Below are 15,233 nucleotides of genomic sequence, written 5' to 3' on the forward strand. Positions count from 1 at the left end.
GTACAGTTGGAATGGATGGTAAGGCAGAATCTTTCCAGAGCCTTAAAGAGCCTATCTTCAAATTAAAAGGAAAAAGAGTTTTGGGGAGTGACTTTTAGGCATTAATTATTAACCACCATCTTCAGAGGTGAGAAAAAGAGGGGAATACAAGATAGGATCCTGGGAGAAGTAGGAATTTAAGAGGAAGGAAAGGAGATTCCAGTAGAAGTCATTTTTTGCCCTAGGGCCTGTTTTGGATGACACCAAATTCGAATACTTTTATTCGTATTAGATGTTCTTAAACTCGAGTTCATGTATCTGCCTTAGAGGTGTGTGACCACTCTGAAATTATGCCATATGTTGCTGTGTTTACATACGTTAATTTTTATGCTGAGAGGGTATACAGTTTTCTTCAGATTCTTAAAAGGGTTCATGGCCCTGAAAAAGATGAGAACCACTGGCCTATAGATTGTTCACTTTTTCTCTTAGAAGTACCTCTTTGCTTTTTGTTCTTAAAGAAACAGTTATTTTTATCACATGTGTTCATGTGAAAACAAAATCATATTTGGTTTTCAAACAAACTTCTCAGAAACTTCTTAAATTCACTGTGTTTTATTTGCTTGTAGGATAGTGCAGCTGTCCAGATTCTCTTGGAGATTTGCTTACCTACTGAAGATGAGAAGGCAAAGCGTGTCAATCCAGACAGCTTGCTAAGGAATGTTCAAAGCGGTATTACTGCCAGCACTCCAACTAAGGGAATGGAGGAAGGAGAAGACAATTTGCTCTGTAACCTTCGAGAAGTTCAGTGCCTTATCTGTTGTCTGTTGCACCAAATGTACATTGCGGATCCCAACATTGCTAAGCTTGTTCACTTTCAGGTCTGGTTTCAAAGAATGATTCTTTATGGTTGAACTTTATTTTGGGGGTAGTTTTGAAGTACTAAATTAATAGGAATCATTTAGAAACTGGAGGTCACACAAATGATCATGGTCCTTTGCAATATGGAGAAAAATCCAGATTTTTAAAATTTGATTTCAGCCTAATAAAGTGTTCATATAATTTATTTGTATTTTAGTGCATCAGAGAGGTGAAATGCCAGGAAACATGTAGGGCATTGTAGCCTTCTGAGCAACTGTTACATAAAGGAAGTGAAACCTTCCTTTATATTTTTATCTGTATTTGACTTGCAGCTATTTTATTTCTAACTTTTCCCCCCTTTCTTGTTGAGATAGGGTTATCCATGTGAACTTTTGCCTCTGACAGTCGCAGGTATTCCATCTATGCACATCTGTCTGGATTTCATACCTGAGCTTATTGCACAGCCAGAACTTGAAAAACAGGTAATGAGCATTTTGGAACTTTAGGAGAATTTTGATCTCCCTCTAATCTTATAGTTATATAAAACATTTTACAATTTTTAATACTTAAAGACCTTCTTCAGAAACATGTAATATTTGGATTTTGTGTTACAGATATTTGCTATCCAGTTGCTTTCTCACTTGTGTATCCAGTATGCATTACCAAAGTCACTCAGTGTGGCTCGCTTAGCTGTCAATGTCATGGGAACTCTGCTAACAGGTGTGTAGCCAACCGACATCAATAACAAAAATTTCTAACATAAAGTAGTACATATTTTTTCTGACTTTAGTGACACCATGTTTTCTGTGTCACTAATAGTTATGCCACCTTTTGAATTAGTTTTGAAAATTTTCCTATGACAAATGTGATGTATAGTGTAGAGGAGATAAGTAGGTAGGCAAATTGTATCTTTCATTTTTGTGAATGACTGTATATAGATTTATAGTAAATATACTAAGCATTCCACATTTTACAAATGGAAATCAAGTCTACCTTCTGAATATAATTATGTCAATAGAAAACAAGTTACAACCTATTACAAATGCTTAGAATTCCAGAAAAATATAATCATCTGTATAAATAAGAGATAAATATATAAGTTGTTTCCTTAAGTTCTAAAACATGACCCTAACACTTTAACCACCTTCTAGGTTGTTAAGTAAAATGGTATGAAAATAAACTAAAAGATATGAACTATAATTCAACCTTTAAAAGTTATGGCTTAGTCAATTTCATATTCTTTCTCAGTGCTCCCATAATAATCTATTCATTTATCTTTCCATCGTATTCACTTCATGTTATAATTATTTGCAGTGGTTAAGATCTTACACTGCCTGAGTTCTATCCCAACTCCACTGCTAACTGGAGTTGAAGAAGCTTCTTAATCTCTCTAAGGTTTATTTAAGAGTTTCCTCATATATTAAATAGTATCATAGAAATACTTTTTTCATTCATAAGATTGTGAGAATTAAATGAAACAATGCATGCAGTGCACCTATCACAGTGTTTGGACATAAGCATTTATGTGTTGGATGATGGCTGACTACTAGATTATGAGCTCCCTGAAGGCAGGGGCTGGCCGTGTCTTAGAAAACTTAGTATCCTCAGCACAGAGCATGGTGCTTAGTATATTGTATAGGTCATGTATGTTGAATTTGTATCTGTAAAATGAAAAATTCTGTTTTATTTCTTTCTAACAGTTTTAACACAGGCTAAGCGATATGCTTTTTTCATGCCAACTCTGCCAAGTTTGGTCTCTTTTTGTCGAGCATTTCCTCCACTGTATGAGGATATTATGTCTTTGTTGATCCAAATAGGGCAAGTCTGTGCCTCTGATGTTGCCACTCAGACAAGAGACATCGATCCGATTATTACGCGTAAGTAGTAACTTATTTTCAAGAGTTGTTTTAATATCTCAAACAGAAAGGCCCAAATCCTTTCCAGATTTCTTGCCTTATTTATTTTTCCTTATGTTTTTAGGCCTTCAACAAATAAAGGAGAAACCAAGTGGATGGTCTGGAATCTGTAAAGATCCATCTTACAAAAATGGACCTAGGGACACTGGAAGCATGGATCCTGATGTACAGCTCTGTCATTGTATTGAAAGCACAATAATTGAAATAATAAACATGAGTGTTAGTGGAATTTAAAAAAAAACAAAAACAAAAAGAACTTAAAACAAAAAAATGAAGCTGTTTTGCTGCATATACCCAACATGAATTTGCATCTTATAACAACTAAACTGAATGGGAACAGTAACGTCTTGGAATCACTAAAACGATTCAATTCAACATGAATACAATTTAGAACTCTCTTGAGAATTATGCTTGCTTGTATTTGATTGGCAGTTCTTTGGATCTACTTTGCTGGTATGTTTTTTGTAGCAGCTGAGCTTTTTCTGTTGGGAGCACATTTAAGAAACTCATTACTGGAAAGTGAATATGGCCTTGTATTAAGCTTTTGAAGTGAAGAAAAACTGCCATGCCTTTGATTTAATTTCTTACAAAAATAAGTCTGTGGGTAGCCCTAGTATTTACCTGTCAGCTAGTAACAGAGTATATTGATGCAATGATGAGAGGGAGAAAAAGGGAAGGGAGAATTCAGGAAAAATTAGGAGTTTAGATACCCAAATAGAAACCTCTAAAACTTGCAATGCAAGTAAGAGTAATGCAAGATGGAATTCCTTTTCTCAAGAAATAGTATTGAGAAGGCTTTAAAAAAGGCAAATAGCTTTTTGTGAATGATTTTCATGGAATTACAGATGAGGATTTTAAGATTTTACATATTTGCTTCAATTTTTACTAATATATGAAGCCATATGTTTAAAGAGATACTTGAATAATTTGGAATTTTAAGATACTGGTTTAAAAGTGTTTACAGAAACATCTTTGTGCAGAGAAGAACCTGAAAGGATGTCTCATTTAGTTTTTTTAAAGTTTATTTTTATAATGGTCAGAGGGGGGAAATACTTTGGTATCTAAAGTTTAGAGCAATAAAACCCACTGGATTAAAGAGTTCTTGGTTTGTCATTAGGATTATAATTCACATCATAATTCTAGATTTTGAAGTACAAAAATATATACAGTGTTTGGACCACAGGAAAAATTAAAAAGGGGAAAATACTGTGTTGTGGAAGGATTTTGCAGTCCTCTTTTAGGAATGTCCATTGATTAGGTAGATGCATTCAGATAACCCATAATCCTCATTTTTTTCTTTTTTTTTTTTTTTTGCGGTACGCGGGCCTGTCACTGTTGTGGCCTCTCCCGTTGCAGAGCACAGGCTCCAGATGTGCAGGCTCAGCGGCCATGGCTCACGGGCCCAGCCGCTCCGCGGCATGTGGGATCTTCCCAGGCCGGGGCATGAACCTGTGTCCCCTGCATCGGCAGGTGGACTCTCAACCACTGCGCCACGAGGGAAGCCCCTCATTTTTATTCTTAATGAAGTATCCAGTGTAGAAGGTACTTCTCTTTGCTTTCTGAGATATACCTGAATGAACCCCCCCTTCCCACCCCACTTGAAACAGACCTCTTCACTTATAAAAGAAATAAGCCAGGCTAGTAAGAAAGTGTGGTTTTTAAGAAAAAAAATTTAATTTCAGCCTTTTCACTAGCAAATAGTCACATCTTATTTTCCTTCTGTGTAAAATGGGATTACTGCTGGCCCTACCTCATAAGGGTATACAGAACTAATTTGTATCTGTTTCAAATCATGAAGTGCACAGTATCATTGATGAGAGTATTTATAACTTTTATTAGATGCTTAAAGTTCAATTAAGTAATTTTGATGCAAAAAATAAAAGCGTACACTTAAACTAGAAGAATTTTCATATTTTTGAACAAGGCAGTTTTGTAGTCTTTTAAAATTAAGTACAACTGCTCCTGTTTTGTTTAAACTGAGGCTTTGGAATATCTTGTGTGAGTAGGTAACCTCTAGGAATTCAGAAAAGTTTTCTAACTAAATGCTGTGCACATTCCTGGATCAATTTTCAAAAACTGGTCAAAACCTGCTGTGTTAAAATAATAACATATGCTGTTTTTCATCACGTTTGTTGATGATGTAAATAAAATGTGTAAATATATTAGTAAATGTTAATATTCATGTATTTTAAGTTAAGGTTATAACATTTGTCACAATGTGATTTTTTTTTTATTCAAGTGAAAAACAGATGTGTGCAGCTATTTTGAATATTGGTTTATAAACATTCATATTCTTTATCAAATGAACTTGTAGTTTTTTGTGTTTCATTTCACCACTGTTAACCTGAAAGGAACAGTTCAAGGCACTGGAATCCAGGACTGTCTGGCTCCAGAAACTATGTGTATCCCTTTTTGTTACGCTACATACATCAAAAGGCAATACAAGGTGAGAGTCAGTTGAGAGCCTTAGGAATTCAGGAGAGGAAAATCAGAGTAGTTACCCTGGAGCAGTTACTTAAAAGATTTTGATATTTTAAAAAAATTGTAAAAGCAGAATAATAATTTGAAGGTATTTTTAAGGATTTATTTTTATAAATTATCTTCCATAGCACTGTCTTACCAGTATTTTTTTTGTACTTTCCCTTCATCTTTGCTTATGCATATGTATTTTCACATAATGGAATTCCATAATACCCAGTTTGGCATCTGCTTTTTTTTCATTTAAGTTTATATGGAAAATTTTTGCAAGTTGTTTGGTTTTTATAATTATTTTATTGGCTCCAGAATGACTGAATTGATATAACCATCTCCCTATTACTACTAGACTGGGCAGTTAATGATTTTTTTCCGAACAGAATGGGCACTATTATCAACTGAGGTACTACTACTTTTTCTTACTTTTAGATTACTTGTTTAGGGTAAATTTCTGAGCCTGAGATTACTAAATTAAAGGGTAGAATTTATTTTTATGATTGTACGTTTTGTCATTTGGGGAAGATATAGTAAAACAAAGTGAGGCAAACAAATCAACTCGCCTTTTGCTGCTCCGACCTGCAAGCAAATCTCTGTCCCAAACTGGTTTCTCGGGATGTAAGAAACTCTCAGGTTTTGCTTTTGGGGGGCACTAGTATTTGAGCCAAGTTTAGGCTAGAGTTTAAAAAAAAACAACAGTTTTGCGACATCATGGTTAACTCCGTACCTCTGAGGAAACTGAAGTGTACTTGGCAAATAATAAATTGGTCTTAGGAGGGACAGAAGGCTGACAAGCCTTAAAGGAGGTACTGGAGACCTCGAGAGCGTTTCTCTGGTTGAACGTGGTATCTGAGAAAGCCTTGACTATCAGGAGATTCTGTAGCCAGCTGTCATCGAACCTTTTCGCCTAATTTGGCTCAGCAGTCTGGCAATTCCCTCCTGGGTCTTTTTGATACTCTGGCTTCTGGAAAGTTCGGAAGTTTGAATCGGGTGCCCCTGAGGAATGCTGAGAGAACTCGGCGCGGTTTAACGATGTTTCATCTTCGTTGGTCTACAGACCTTAAATGTGAGACTTAAGAGTTTTCAAGAAAACTGAGGCACGGATTAAATCACCAGTTTCAAAAAGTCCAACGGAGAACGCTGTTTTACTTTAAATCCCTGGGCTCTGCGGAAGTCCGTCACTCTCGAGGCAATCGCCTTCCGGTGCCGCCAAGTAGCTTGGGCCCTTTCTTACTGCGGGGGCTTCCGTTGGGTGCCAGAGCGCCCCCTGACCTCGAGCCGGGATTGGTTGCTTGGTTTCTCGTCTAGGCGGGTGATTGGTTGTCTGAGCTCGCCCGGTGATTGGTGCTGGGAGTCGAGGGGGGTGGGAGGCGGGAATTCGTCTGCGCGAGTGTTGTGGAAGTGACTGATGAGAGCTGAAGGGCCGAAAAGGTAAGGCGGCCGCAAGCCCGCGACCGGGCTCGGGAGTCGCAGCCAGGTGAGGAAGAGGGGCTAGGACCTTTCTTCTCTACCAGGGCTCCGCTGTGGTTGCTCGCAGTTTTCAGCTTCCTTTTCTCCCGTGAGTGGGAGTGCAGTAGGCGTTGTTTGGGTTTTCCTCGGGGCGGGCAAGTCTGTCTGGCGGGAAGGGCGCGAAGTCGGCCAGGAGAGTGCCTTCTGCTTTCGTCCACCCGCTTTGCAGGCCCGTCGGTTGACTGGATCACCAGGGAGGCCTCGGGGGTTCCAGCTTGCCGAGGGAGGAGGGAATGTGAGGAAGAAAACCTGGGGAGCGGGGAGACTGCAGCTTACCTCCTTGGAACAGAGGCCTGTTATTAGCCCAGGGCCCCGCGTTACCTCGGGGCAGGAGGGGGCGACGGCGGGAGCCTGATTTTGGTTTGTCCTTTATTCAGTGTGTGGGGAAGCTTCCCCATTTTGAGATGAGTGTAGCCGCAACTGGGGCGGGGGGGGGGGCGATTGGTTTCTAGGTTATATCTGAGTTACTAGGCCAGCCTTGAGCTGTTGGTTTAGATTTAGGGGTGAGATTCCACCAAATTTCATCCTCAGAGCTTCACAGAAACACAAAACGTTAGAACTGGAAAAGACCTTAGAATAGTTGTTCTTAACTTCTTTGGGAGCACGTAAGCTTTGGTGATGGTTGTTATTGGCTTCATCATCTGTTGAGTTGGTATTTTAACCATCTCTCCATCCCCAGATCGAATTTACCTTTTTATCACCATTGCAAATAATTTTTCAGTTGATAGCAGTGTATGTCATTTTCCCTCAGTTTTCAGTTATTTCCTTAGGATATATTTTTGGGTATGAGAAATCTTTGGACTTTCTCTCTAGAAAAATGCAGTCATACACAGAAATTTCTGCATGCAGTATCAAGAGATCACAGTCTTTCAATTACATCTGTGGATCCTAGGTTAAGAAAAGGTGGTTTACAAGAGGTGGGGATTAAAGTAGATCACTTCCTCTGTATCAGATGCTGGAGTTGAGGCACATTCTGTACATTACCTTATTTAATTCTTAAGTCAGTGCCTGGCTAATTTTCATAAAAACCCTATCAGGTGGATATCTCTATTTCACAGATGAAGAAACAGGCTCTGTGAGATTCACAGTGGAATTCAAATTTAGGCTTGCCTTACTTCAAAGTCCATCTTCCTTCCATTATACCCTACTGACCTTTAAGTAAGAATTATTGAGCACCTACCATGTGCCAAAGCGCTTTGTTCCTTACAACAATTTTTAAATTACGGATTTTTACAGATAAGGATCTCAGTCTAGAGAAGTGAAGAGACATGATCAGGGTAGCATATCCGAGTTGTTGTCAGAACCAGATGTAGAACCTGCTTCCTAACTCCTGGTCCCCAGCTTTGGCAGAATAAGGTTACAGATCCAGATTTGTTAGATTCCAAGACATGCTCTCAACCACTGTGATTTATAAGAGTAGGAAATCCTTTTACTTCCATTTGTTTTGTTTATACATTTATTAATTCCAATTTTTGTTTCTAGACTTCTGTCCTAGTCTTAGGTATCTGTTTTTCTTTGAATGGCTTTGTTTCAGTATTGACTTTGATTTCTGTTGCAGTTAGGAATCTGAAGTAAACAGTAAAACATGATGTCTTCAGTATGTTCTGAGTATACAATTGGTGGGGTGAAGATTAACTTTCCTTGTAAAGCTTATCCATCACAGCTTGCTATGATGAATTCTGTAAGTATTGTTCAGCAGTTATTTTAAGTCTTTATTAAGAGACAGATGCTTATAATTCATAACATACATTGAGTCTGTGACTACATTTTATCAGATAGTAAATGGATTGAAAATATTTGCTGGGTTCATTGAAGAACATCTAACCTTTGGAAAAATAATACTGATTGCTGCTAAACTGTATATGTCTATGATTAGGAGGTAAAGGAGAACATCCTGAAAAATGTTCTCAGCTCATTTAGAACTTCTGTTTACTTTACTGAATTACTTTGAAATAGAAAGTATTTACTATCTTTTACGCAGACTACTATACTTTGCACCATAATTTTTTTGAGATATTTCAATCATATAGAAAATTAATATACAAACTTGAGTAAACCAACTTACCAGCTTTGTTAAATCTTAATATTTTGCCTTATTTACTTTATACCTTGTTTATGAGTAACAAGGTAACTAATATCCTGAATTTGTTATTTTTCTTTCCTAGCCATGTTTTTATACTTTGATTGCATATGTATGTATCCATAAACAATATAGTGTATACTTTACGTTTTTATAACTTTGCACAATGATATGATATTATACTTATCTTTCTGGAGAACTTGATTTTTTTTTTTTTACTTAATATTCTTCTTCTTATTATTTTTTAAGGATTTATGCCATAAGTTTTTTTATAGATGTACCTAGTATGTTGAGTTCAAGAGTTGGATCCTTTTTTCAGAGAGATTGCACCTCTTAAAATGCTCCTCTTCATATTTGTTTCATGGATTATTTTTTGAGCAGTTGGTGTCTTACTATAAAGAAAGGAGAAACAAATCCAGATCAGAAGTACAAAGTCATTGTAACTAGTAATCGCCCCTTGTTTTCCACTGAAAATGGTAAATTCTTCCCTGGACCCTCCTCATAGTGGCTCCTATGGACCACAGAGTTTGTGAACCTCCAGATGCTCTGTCCCAGCGTAGTGCTGTTGGAAGCCTGTGGAAGGTGCAGAGACTGAAGGCGGAAGAAATGGCAGCAGCACACCAAGCCCTCCTTTCCTCACGACCTTGTTCCCTTGTCTAACATTATTTTTAAGATGTAGCCCTATTGATTGATAACTCATTTTCATTGCTGTATGGTACTCCATTGTATGAATATACCAGAATTTTATATTTGCCCATTTTCCTCTTGATAGACATTTGGGTTGTTTACATTATTTTGCAATTATAAACAGTGCTGCTATGAACTTTCTTATACATGTTTCCTTGTGTTCCTGTGGGAAAGGTTTTGGGTGTTTACATAGGACTGGATTGCTGGAGTTCAGTATCTTTAACTTTACTAGAAATTGATAATTTCTATACAGAGTGGTTGTAACACTCCCACCAACAGTATCCTCCATTAAGTTTTCATCAAAGATATTAGTGTATTCTAGTTTTACAGAAATGATGGGGCTTGCATAAGTAAGGCACAAATTGCTTTTCATTTCTTTTGTGCTTGATATGGTTTAAATCTAACAGAATTTTAGGGAGAGATACAAAGGAATAAAGTCTAGATTTAACTAAATTCTAGTTCTCCTTTCTGCTATTGCTCTGTTCCCTGAAGTGCATGCAACTTTACTTCTTGTTGTTGTATGGAGAGAGACTTTAATGAGATAAGTTGTTGATTTTTTAAAATTGTTTTTGTGTCCATAGATTGTCAGAGGATTAAATAGTAAGCAGCACTGTTTGTTGGAGAGCCCCACAGGGAGTGGGAAAAGCTTAGCCTTACTTTGCTCTGCTTTAGCGTGGCAGCAATCTCTTAGTGGTAAGTAGTTGGTTGATGTCTTCAGGTTGCTTATTGGGACCCGAAAAAAAATCTAATAAAGTACTTTTTACCCAGAATGATTCAGCCATGTTCTAGCTAATTTAAATATTCTCTTTTAAGATATTTCTTTATAATCAGTTATATATCTTCCAAAAGAGTTTCAATGTAGCAAAATATGTTCAGTTAATCCTAAAATAATTTTGAACATAAGATAGTCCTTTATTTGATGATTCAGCATGTATATAAGAATCTAGGATTTTATTTTTATTATTTTTCATAAGAATGATTATGAAAATAATTAGATGATAATTTTTATATAAAAGTTGCAAGAGATGGGGCTGTCATGATTATATAGCATATCAATACAAATAATTGCTTTTTTTGAGTAAATCCTTTAATATAGCTGCTTATCTCACAACATTAGAAAATGGAATACATAAAAAAGAAAAATTCTAGTTGACCTTTCTACTTGTTTGGATGCCAGATAAGCAGAAGTTTATTGTAATATTGTTTTTATTAATTCATATTATTTCCCATGGCTTTATTGGCTAGCAAATGTCTAGTTACTTTTGTGAAAGACTATCTAATATACATAATGAATCTGAAATACAATATTGGTCACATTTTAGTTACATAATTAGATGGCTCTGTCCTAAAGTATTAGGAGATTTTAAAGTTAACCATGGGTGTATATGTGTATGTATGTATGTGTGTATATATATGTACACACATATATATGTTTTTTGAAAAGAAATAGTTGTGTTACTGGTAAGACTATTAAAAATAAAGAGTAAATATTTTGTAAGCTTTTGGTTGTCCATTTTGTTTCTTACTGATGTTTATCTTTGGGGAAAATGAGATTATCTGTTAATAAATTTTTAGTGGGAGACTCTGGAAAATAAAATTAGTAGTATTTATGTAGTGCAGATGGGAAAATAATGTCAGTACTGTTTATAGAAAATAAAATAAATTATTCAGCTTTTATATATCTATGAATTGTATATTTATACGGTGTAGGCACACGAAGAACTATTACAATTTTGTATTATATTTAAGTATTGAAAATTACCTGTTTAATTTGAATATTGACTTTAAAATGTATTTTGATACATGTATCAGAAATGATATCATGAAACATGTTTTTTGAAATAGAAGTATAATGTGGGAATAATTTAACGTTATGTGTTTACATTATTATTTTATATTGAACTTTCAAATTTTTCATTTAGGGAAATAGCAGTAATTAAGAGTATAAATAATTAAGAATATACTTTAGGTATACTTGGTATTTTAATATATCTCAATATAAATGAATACTCGAGTGGTTGTGCCTCTGTTACATTATTAATCTTTGACTGTTATTAGATTATTGTAAATCATGTAAATTGTTGATAACTTCTCTATAAATGTTTCTGGCATAAGTGTTTCTCACCTGTCCTAATTTGATGCTGCAGGATGGGTGACCAACTTGTCCAGATTTGCCAGGTACTTTCCTGGTTTTAGAACTGAAATTCTGAATCCTGGGAAACCTCCCAATCCTGGGCAAAAAATAAGGTGGTTGCATACCCTAGCTGAAGAGGAAGATTAATGTTTTTTTAATTAGAAATATTATAAATAGAGGTTATTTCATTTTTAGGGAAGCCAGTGAACGAAGGCTTAAGTAAAAAAGCTGAAGTACCATTGTCGTGTTGTTGTACATGCCATTCAAAGAATTTTACAAACAATGATGTGAACCAGGGAACTTCATATCATTTCAACAGTCCAAGTATACCAACTTCTGAAAGAAATGGCACTTTGTCAACTTGTCAAGGTAGTTTATATTTTGTCTGGGTCTTTTGGTATCTGTAATAGGGGTCTTAATTATTGCTGTTATGAGACGTAATGTAGATAAATTTGGTTAGCATAATTGGTTATGTATTTCCACCTAATTTCTCTGGAATTATTTTGAATAATGCATAGAGTGGTCAGAAATCCTTGGAATATTTTATTCTTGGCCTCACTTTTAACTGATTCAGACATCTTGCTAGTTTAAATCATTTTTGAGGAAGCAAGGCAAAATAACTGATATTCAGAAATTGATGTTATTTGTAAGCAGTATTAATTATATGTCAGAATTTTATAAAACATTTTGATTTGTATTGTAAGGCAAAATCTAATTAGCCTCATTCACTCTTGATAAGTTTGCCTAGACTTCCGAGACCAGTATCCTATATGAGAATGAGGTATGTTTCAAATATGATCCTTAGATGTTCTTACTAGATTTATTTAAGAGAAATGTATTATCAATAACATAAGATTATTAATTTAAAGAATATTTCTTTTGCTTTGACTGTAGGGAAAAGATTGACCATTACTTGCCTAAGCCAGAAACCTAGGAGACATCCTGTACGCTTTGCTATTCCTTATTCCTCCATGCAAATCTCCACCTCCATTGGTAACTTCCCTAGTACAAACTACCATTTGTTCTTTAGACCGTGTAATAACTCCTTTCCTGCTTTCACTCATGCCATTCCTTAACTAATCACTGGCAGGGAGAAAAGAGGTTGCCATGACTGGCTTAAGTCTAAACAGTATCCACTTCCTAAAATCAAGGATCGAGTTGTCTTCCTCTAAAGCACATGACTGTGTGGAGGATGGTAGCTGCTTGAACCGAAGTGTGATTCTTTTAGGAATGAGGAAGAGGAAGTGGAATAGATGCCGGAGAGGTGACCAATAGTGTTGTCTACTCGGTTTTGACCCTTAACATTTTTGGCTTTCTTTCCAAACATTCTTTCAAAGGGTCATGCTTTCTGCTGCCTTCAGAACCTTTGCTTGTGTTAGTGTCTCTTCTGAGGAAAATTTCATCTTCAACTTGTCCTGCTCTTCCTTTAGCTCTCAGCTTAGATATCACTTCTTTAAGGCAGCCATACTGATCTTTCCGTCACACTACATTTGGTTTCCCTATTATATTCTGTCATCTCACTGTGTACCTCTCCTTCATAGCACTTGTTACAATTTGTATTATCCACGTGTCTGTGTGCATCTTTTATTAATCTCTGCTTCCCGTAGCAGACTGTATACTCCATGAGGTCAGGAACTGTGTCAGTTTGCTCACCATTGCATACCTAGCAGTGCCTGGCATATAGTAGGAGCTAGATAAATATTTGTTGTATGAATGAATGGAATTGATTTTAAGCTAATTATTAATATAAGAACTCTTGGCTTATAATGTTTATGTACAACCTGGAATTTTTTTTTAAGACAGCTTTACTGAAACATTCTTGACATAATAGACTCTATATATTTAAATGGTACATTTTGATAAGCTTCGACATAAGAGTATTTCCCTGAAACTTTCACTAACATCAAGATAGTGAATATATCCATCAGCTTCAAAAGTTTTCTCATGCCCCTTTATTATCCCTCCTTTCCACCATTTTATAATTTATCCTCCCCAAACAACCACTGAGTGTTTTCGGTCACTGTAGATTAGTTTGCATTTTCTAGAGTTTATATGAATGAAGCAATACAGTTTGTATACTTATTTTGCCTAGCTTCTTTCACTTAACATAATTCTTTTAAAATTCATCCATGTTGTTGCATGTATCAACAGTTGCTTCTTTTTATTGCTGAGTAATATTCTAGTGTATGGATATACTGCAAATTGTTTATGCAGTCACCTGTTGATGTGTATTTGAGTTGTTTCTAGTTTCCGGTTGTTACAAATAAAGCTGCTGTGAACATTTGTGTATAAGTCATTGTTATGGACATGTGCTTTCACTTTTCTGGGTAAATACCTAGGAGTGTAATGACTGGATCACTTACGTTTAACTTTAAGAAACTTCAAAACTGTTTCCCAAAGTAGTTATGCCATTTTACATTTCCACCAGCAGTGTATGAGAGTTCCCATTTCTCTGCATCCTTGCCAGCACTTGGTATGGTAAATCTTTTTAGCCATTCTAATAAGCTTATAGTGGTATCTTATTGTGGTTTTATTTTGCTTTTCCCTAATGACTTGTGATGTTGAGCATCTTTTCATGTGCTTATTAGCCATTTGTATATCTTCTTTGATGAAATGTCTGTTGAAATCTTTTGCCTGTTTATTGTTTTTTTCTTATTGTTAAGTTTGGGATTTCTTTATATATTCTTGAGTACAAGCTTCTTTTTTTAATCAAGTATAGTTTTAGGTTTTACTTTTAAGTCTAAGTAATTATTGTATACGGTGTGAGATGTGGATCCAAGTTCGTTTATTTTGCATATAAATATTTAATTTTTCATTAACATTTATTGAAAAGGCTACCCTTTGTCTGCTGCATTGCCTTTGTGCCTTTGTAAAAAATCAGTTTTCAATAAACTTGAATTTTAATATAATTGTGAGTTAGAGTTGTTTAGAGTAGTCTCTTCAAGGATCTGATGGGGTAAATCTGGGTTGTATTCTGATGCTCTCTTTACATTTTTAAGTAAATTCTTTAAAAATATGACCTAAATACAGAAAAATGCACAAATTCTATGTGTATAGCTTGATGAATTTTCACAAAGTAAACACACTCGTGTAACTACCACTAGATGAAAAATAGGACATAGCTAACACCCCAGTGGCACTTCTCATGTTCTTTTCCTGTCACTGTTCTCTCTCTCCACAGGTAGTAGCTATCCTCCCTCTGTCACCATTGATGAGTTTTGCTTCTTTATAGAAATGGAATTATATCTGTACTCTTGTGTCTGTCAGCTTTTGCTTAACATATTTCTCAGATTCATTTGTGTTGTATATAGCAGTAGTTCTTATTGCTGTATTTTATGGTATATAACAAATTATATACCATAATTTATTATTTCATTCTACAATTGTTAGACATTTGGGTGGTTTCTAATTTTGGTTATTAAAGCTATTATGAACATTCTTGTTCATTCTGGTACAGATAGGTAAACACTTTCTATTAGATATAGATCTAGGAATGGAATTGCTGGTCATAGTGTATGCATATGTTGAACTATAGTAGATACTGCCAACGTTTTCCAAAATGGTTGAACCAGTTTATTCATCCCCCCCCGCCCCGACT

The 15,233-nt window shown here is 35.6% G+C and overlaps 2 protein-coding genes and 1 pseudogene across 9 annotated transcripts in view; 2 read left to right on the plus strand and 1 right to left on the minus strand.

Annotated features, from left to right (window-relative positions):
- The window catches only part of INTS2 (integrator complex subunit 2), a 49,765-nt gene extending 46,681 nt beyond the window's left edge, over positions 1 to 3,084 (plus strand). For 3 of the 4 annotated variants that reach the window (XM_029211850.1, XM_029211853.1, XM_029211851.1), the window contains exons 21-25: positions 606 to 857; positions 1,212 to 1,319; positions 1,452 to 1,557; positions 2,538 to 2,714; positions 2,818 to 3,084. In XM_029211850.1, coding sequence (XP_029067683.1) covers positions 606 to 857; positions 1,212 to 1,319; positions 1,452 to 1,557; positions 2,538 to 2,714; positions 2,818 to 2,987 — 813 coding nt within the window. In that variant the 3' untranslated portion in view covers positions 2,988 to 3,084. The remainder of the gene's footprint in view (positions 1 to 605; positions 858 to 1,211; positions 1,320 to 1,451; positions 1,558 to 2,537; positions 2,715 to 2,817) is intronic. The other variant, XM_029211854.1, reaches the window with a different exon arrangement.
- A 3,536-nt stretch (positions 3,085 to 6,620) lies between these two features.
- The window catches only part of BRIP1 (BRCA1 interacting protein C-terminal helicase 1), a 192,358-nt gene continuing 183,745 nt past the window's right edge, over positions 6,621 to 15,233 (plus strand). For 4 of the 5 annotated variants that reach the window (XR_003792003.1, XR_003792005.1, XM_029212473.1 and 1 more), the window contains exons 1-4: positions 6,621 to 6,656; positions 8,293 to 8,415; positions 10,083 to 10,194; positions 11,831 to 12,004. Coding sequence is in view for 2 of the 5 variants with exons in the window: in XM_029212473.1 (XP_029068306.1) it covers positions 8,320 to 8,415; positions 10,083 to 10,194; positions 11,831 to 12,004 (382 nt within the window). In the remaining 3 variants the exon portion in view is untranslated. Of the gene's footprint in view, positions 6,703 to 8,292; positions 8,416 to 10,082; positions 10,195 to 11,830; positions 12,005 to 15,233 lie in introns of all 5 variants that reach the window. The other variant, XR_003792004.1, reaches the window with a different exon arrangement.
- On the minus strand, positions 9,181 to 9,874 carry LOC114888882 (annotated as a pseudogene).

Source organism: Monodon monoceros, unplaced genomic scaffold (assembly GCF_005190385.1).
Source record: "Monodon monoceros isolate NGI ecotype Baffin Bay Population unplaced genomic scaffold, NGI_Narwhal_1 Super_Scaffold_9, whole genome shotgun sequence".
NCBI classification, from domain to species: Eukaryota; Metazoa; Chordata; class Mammalia; order Artiodactyla; family Monodontidae; genus Monodon; species Monodon monoceros.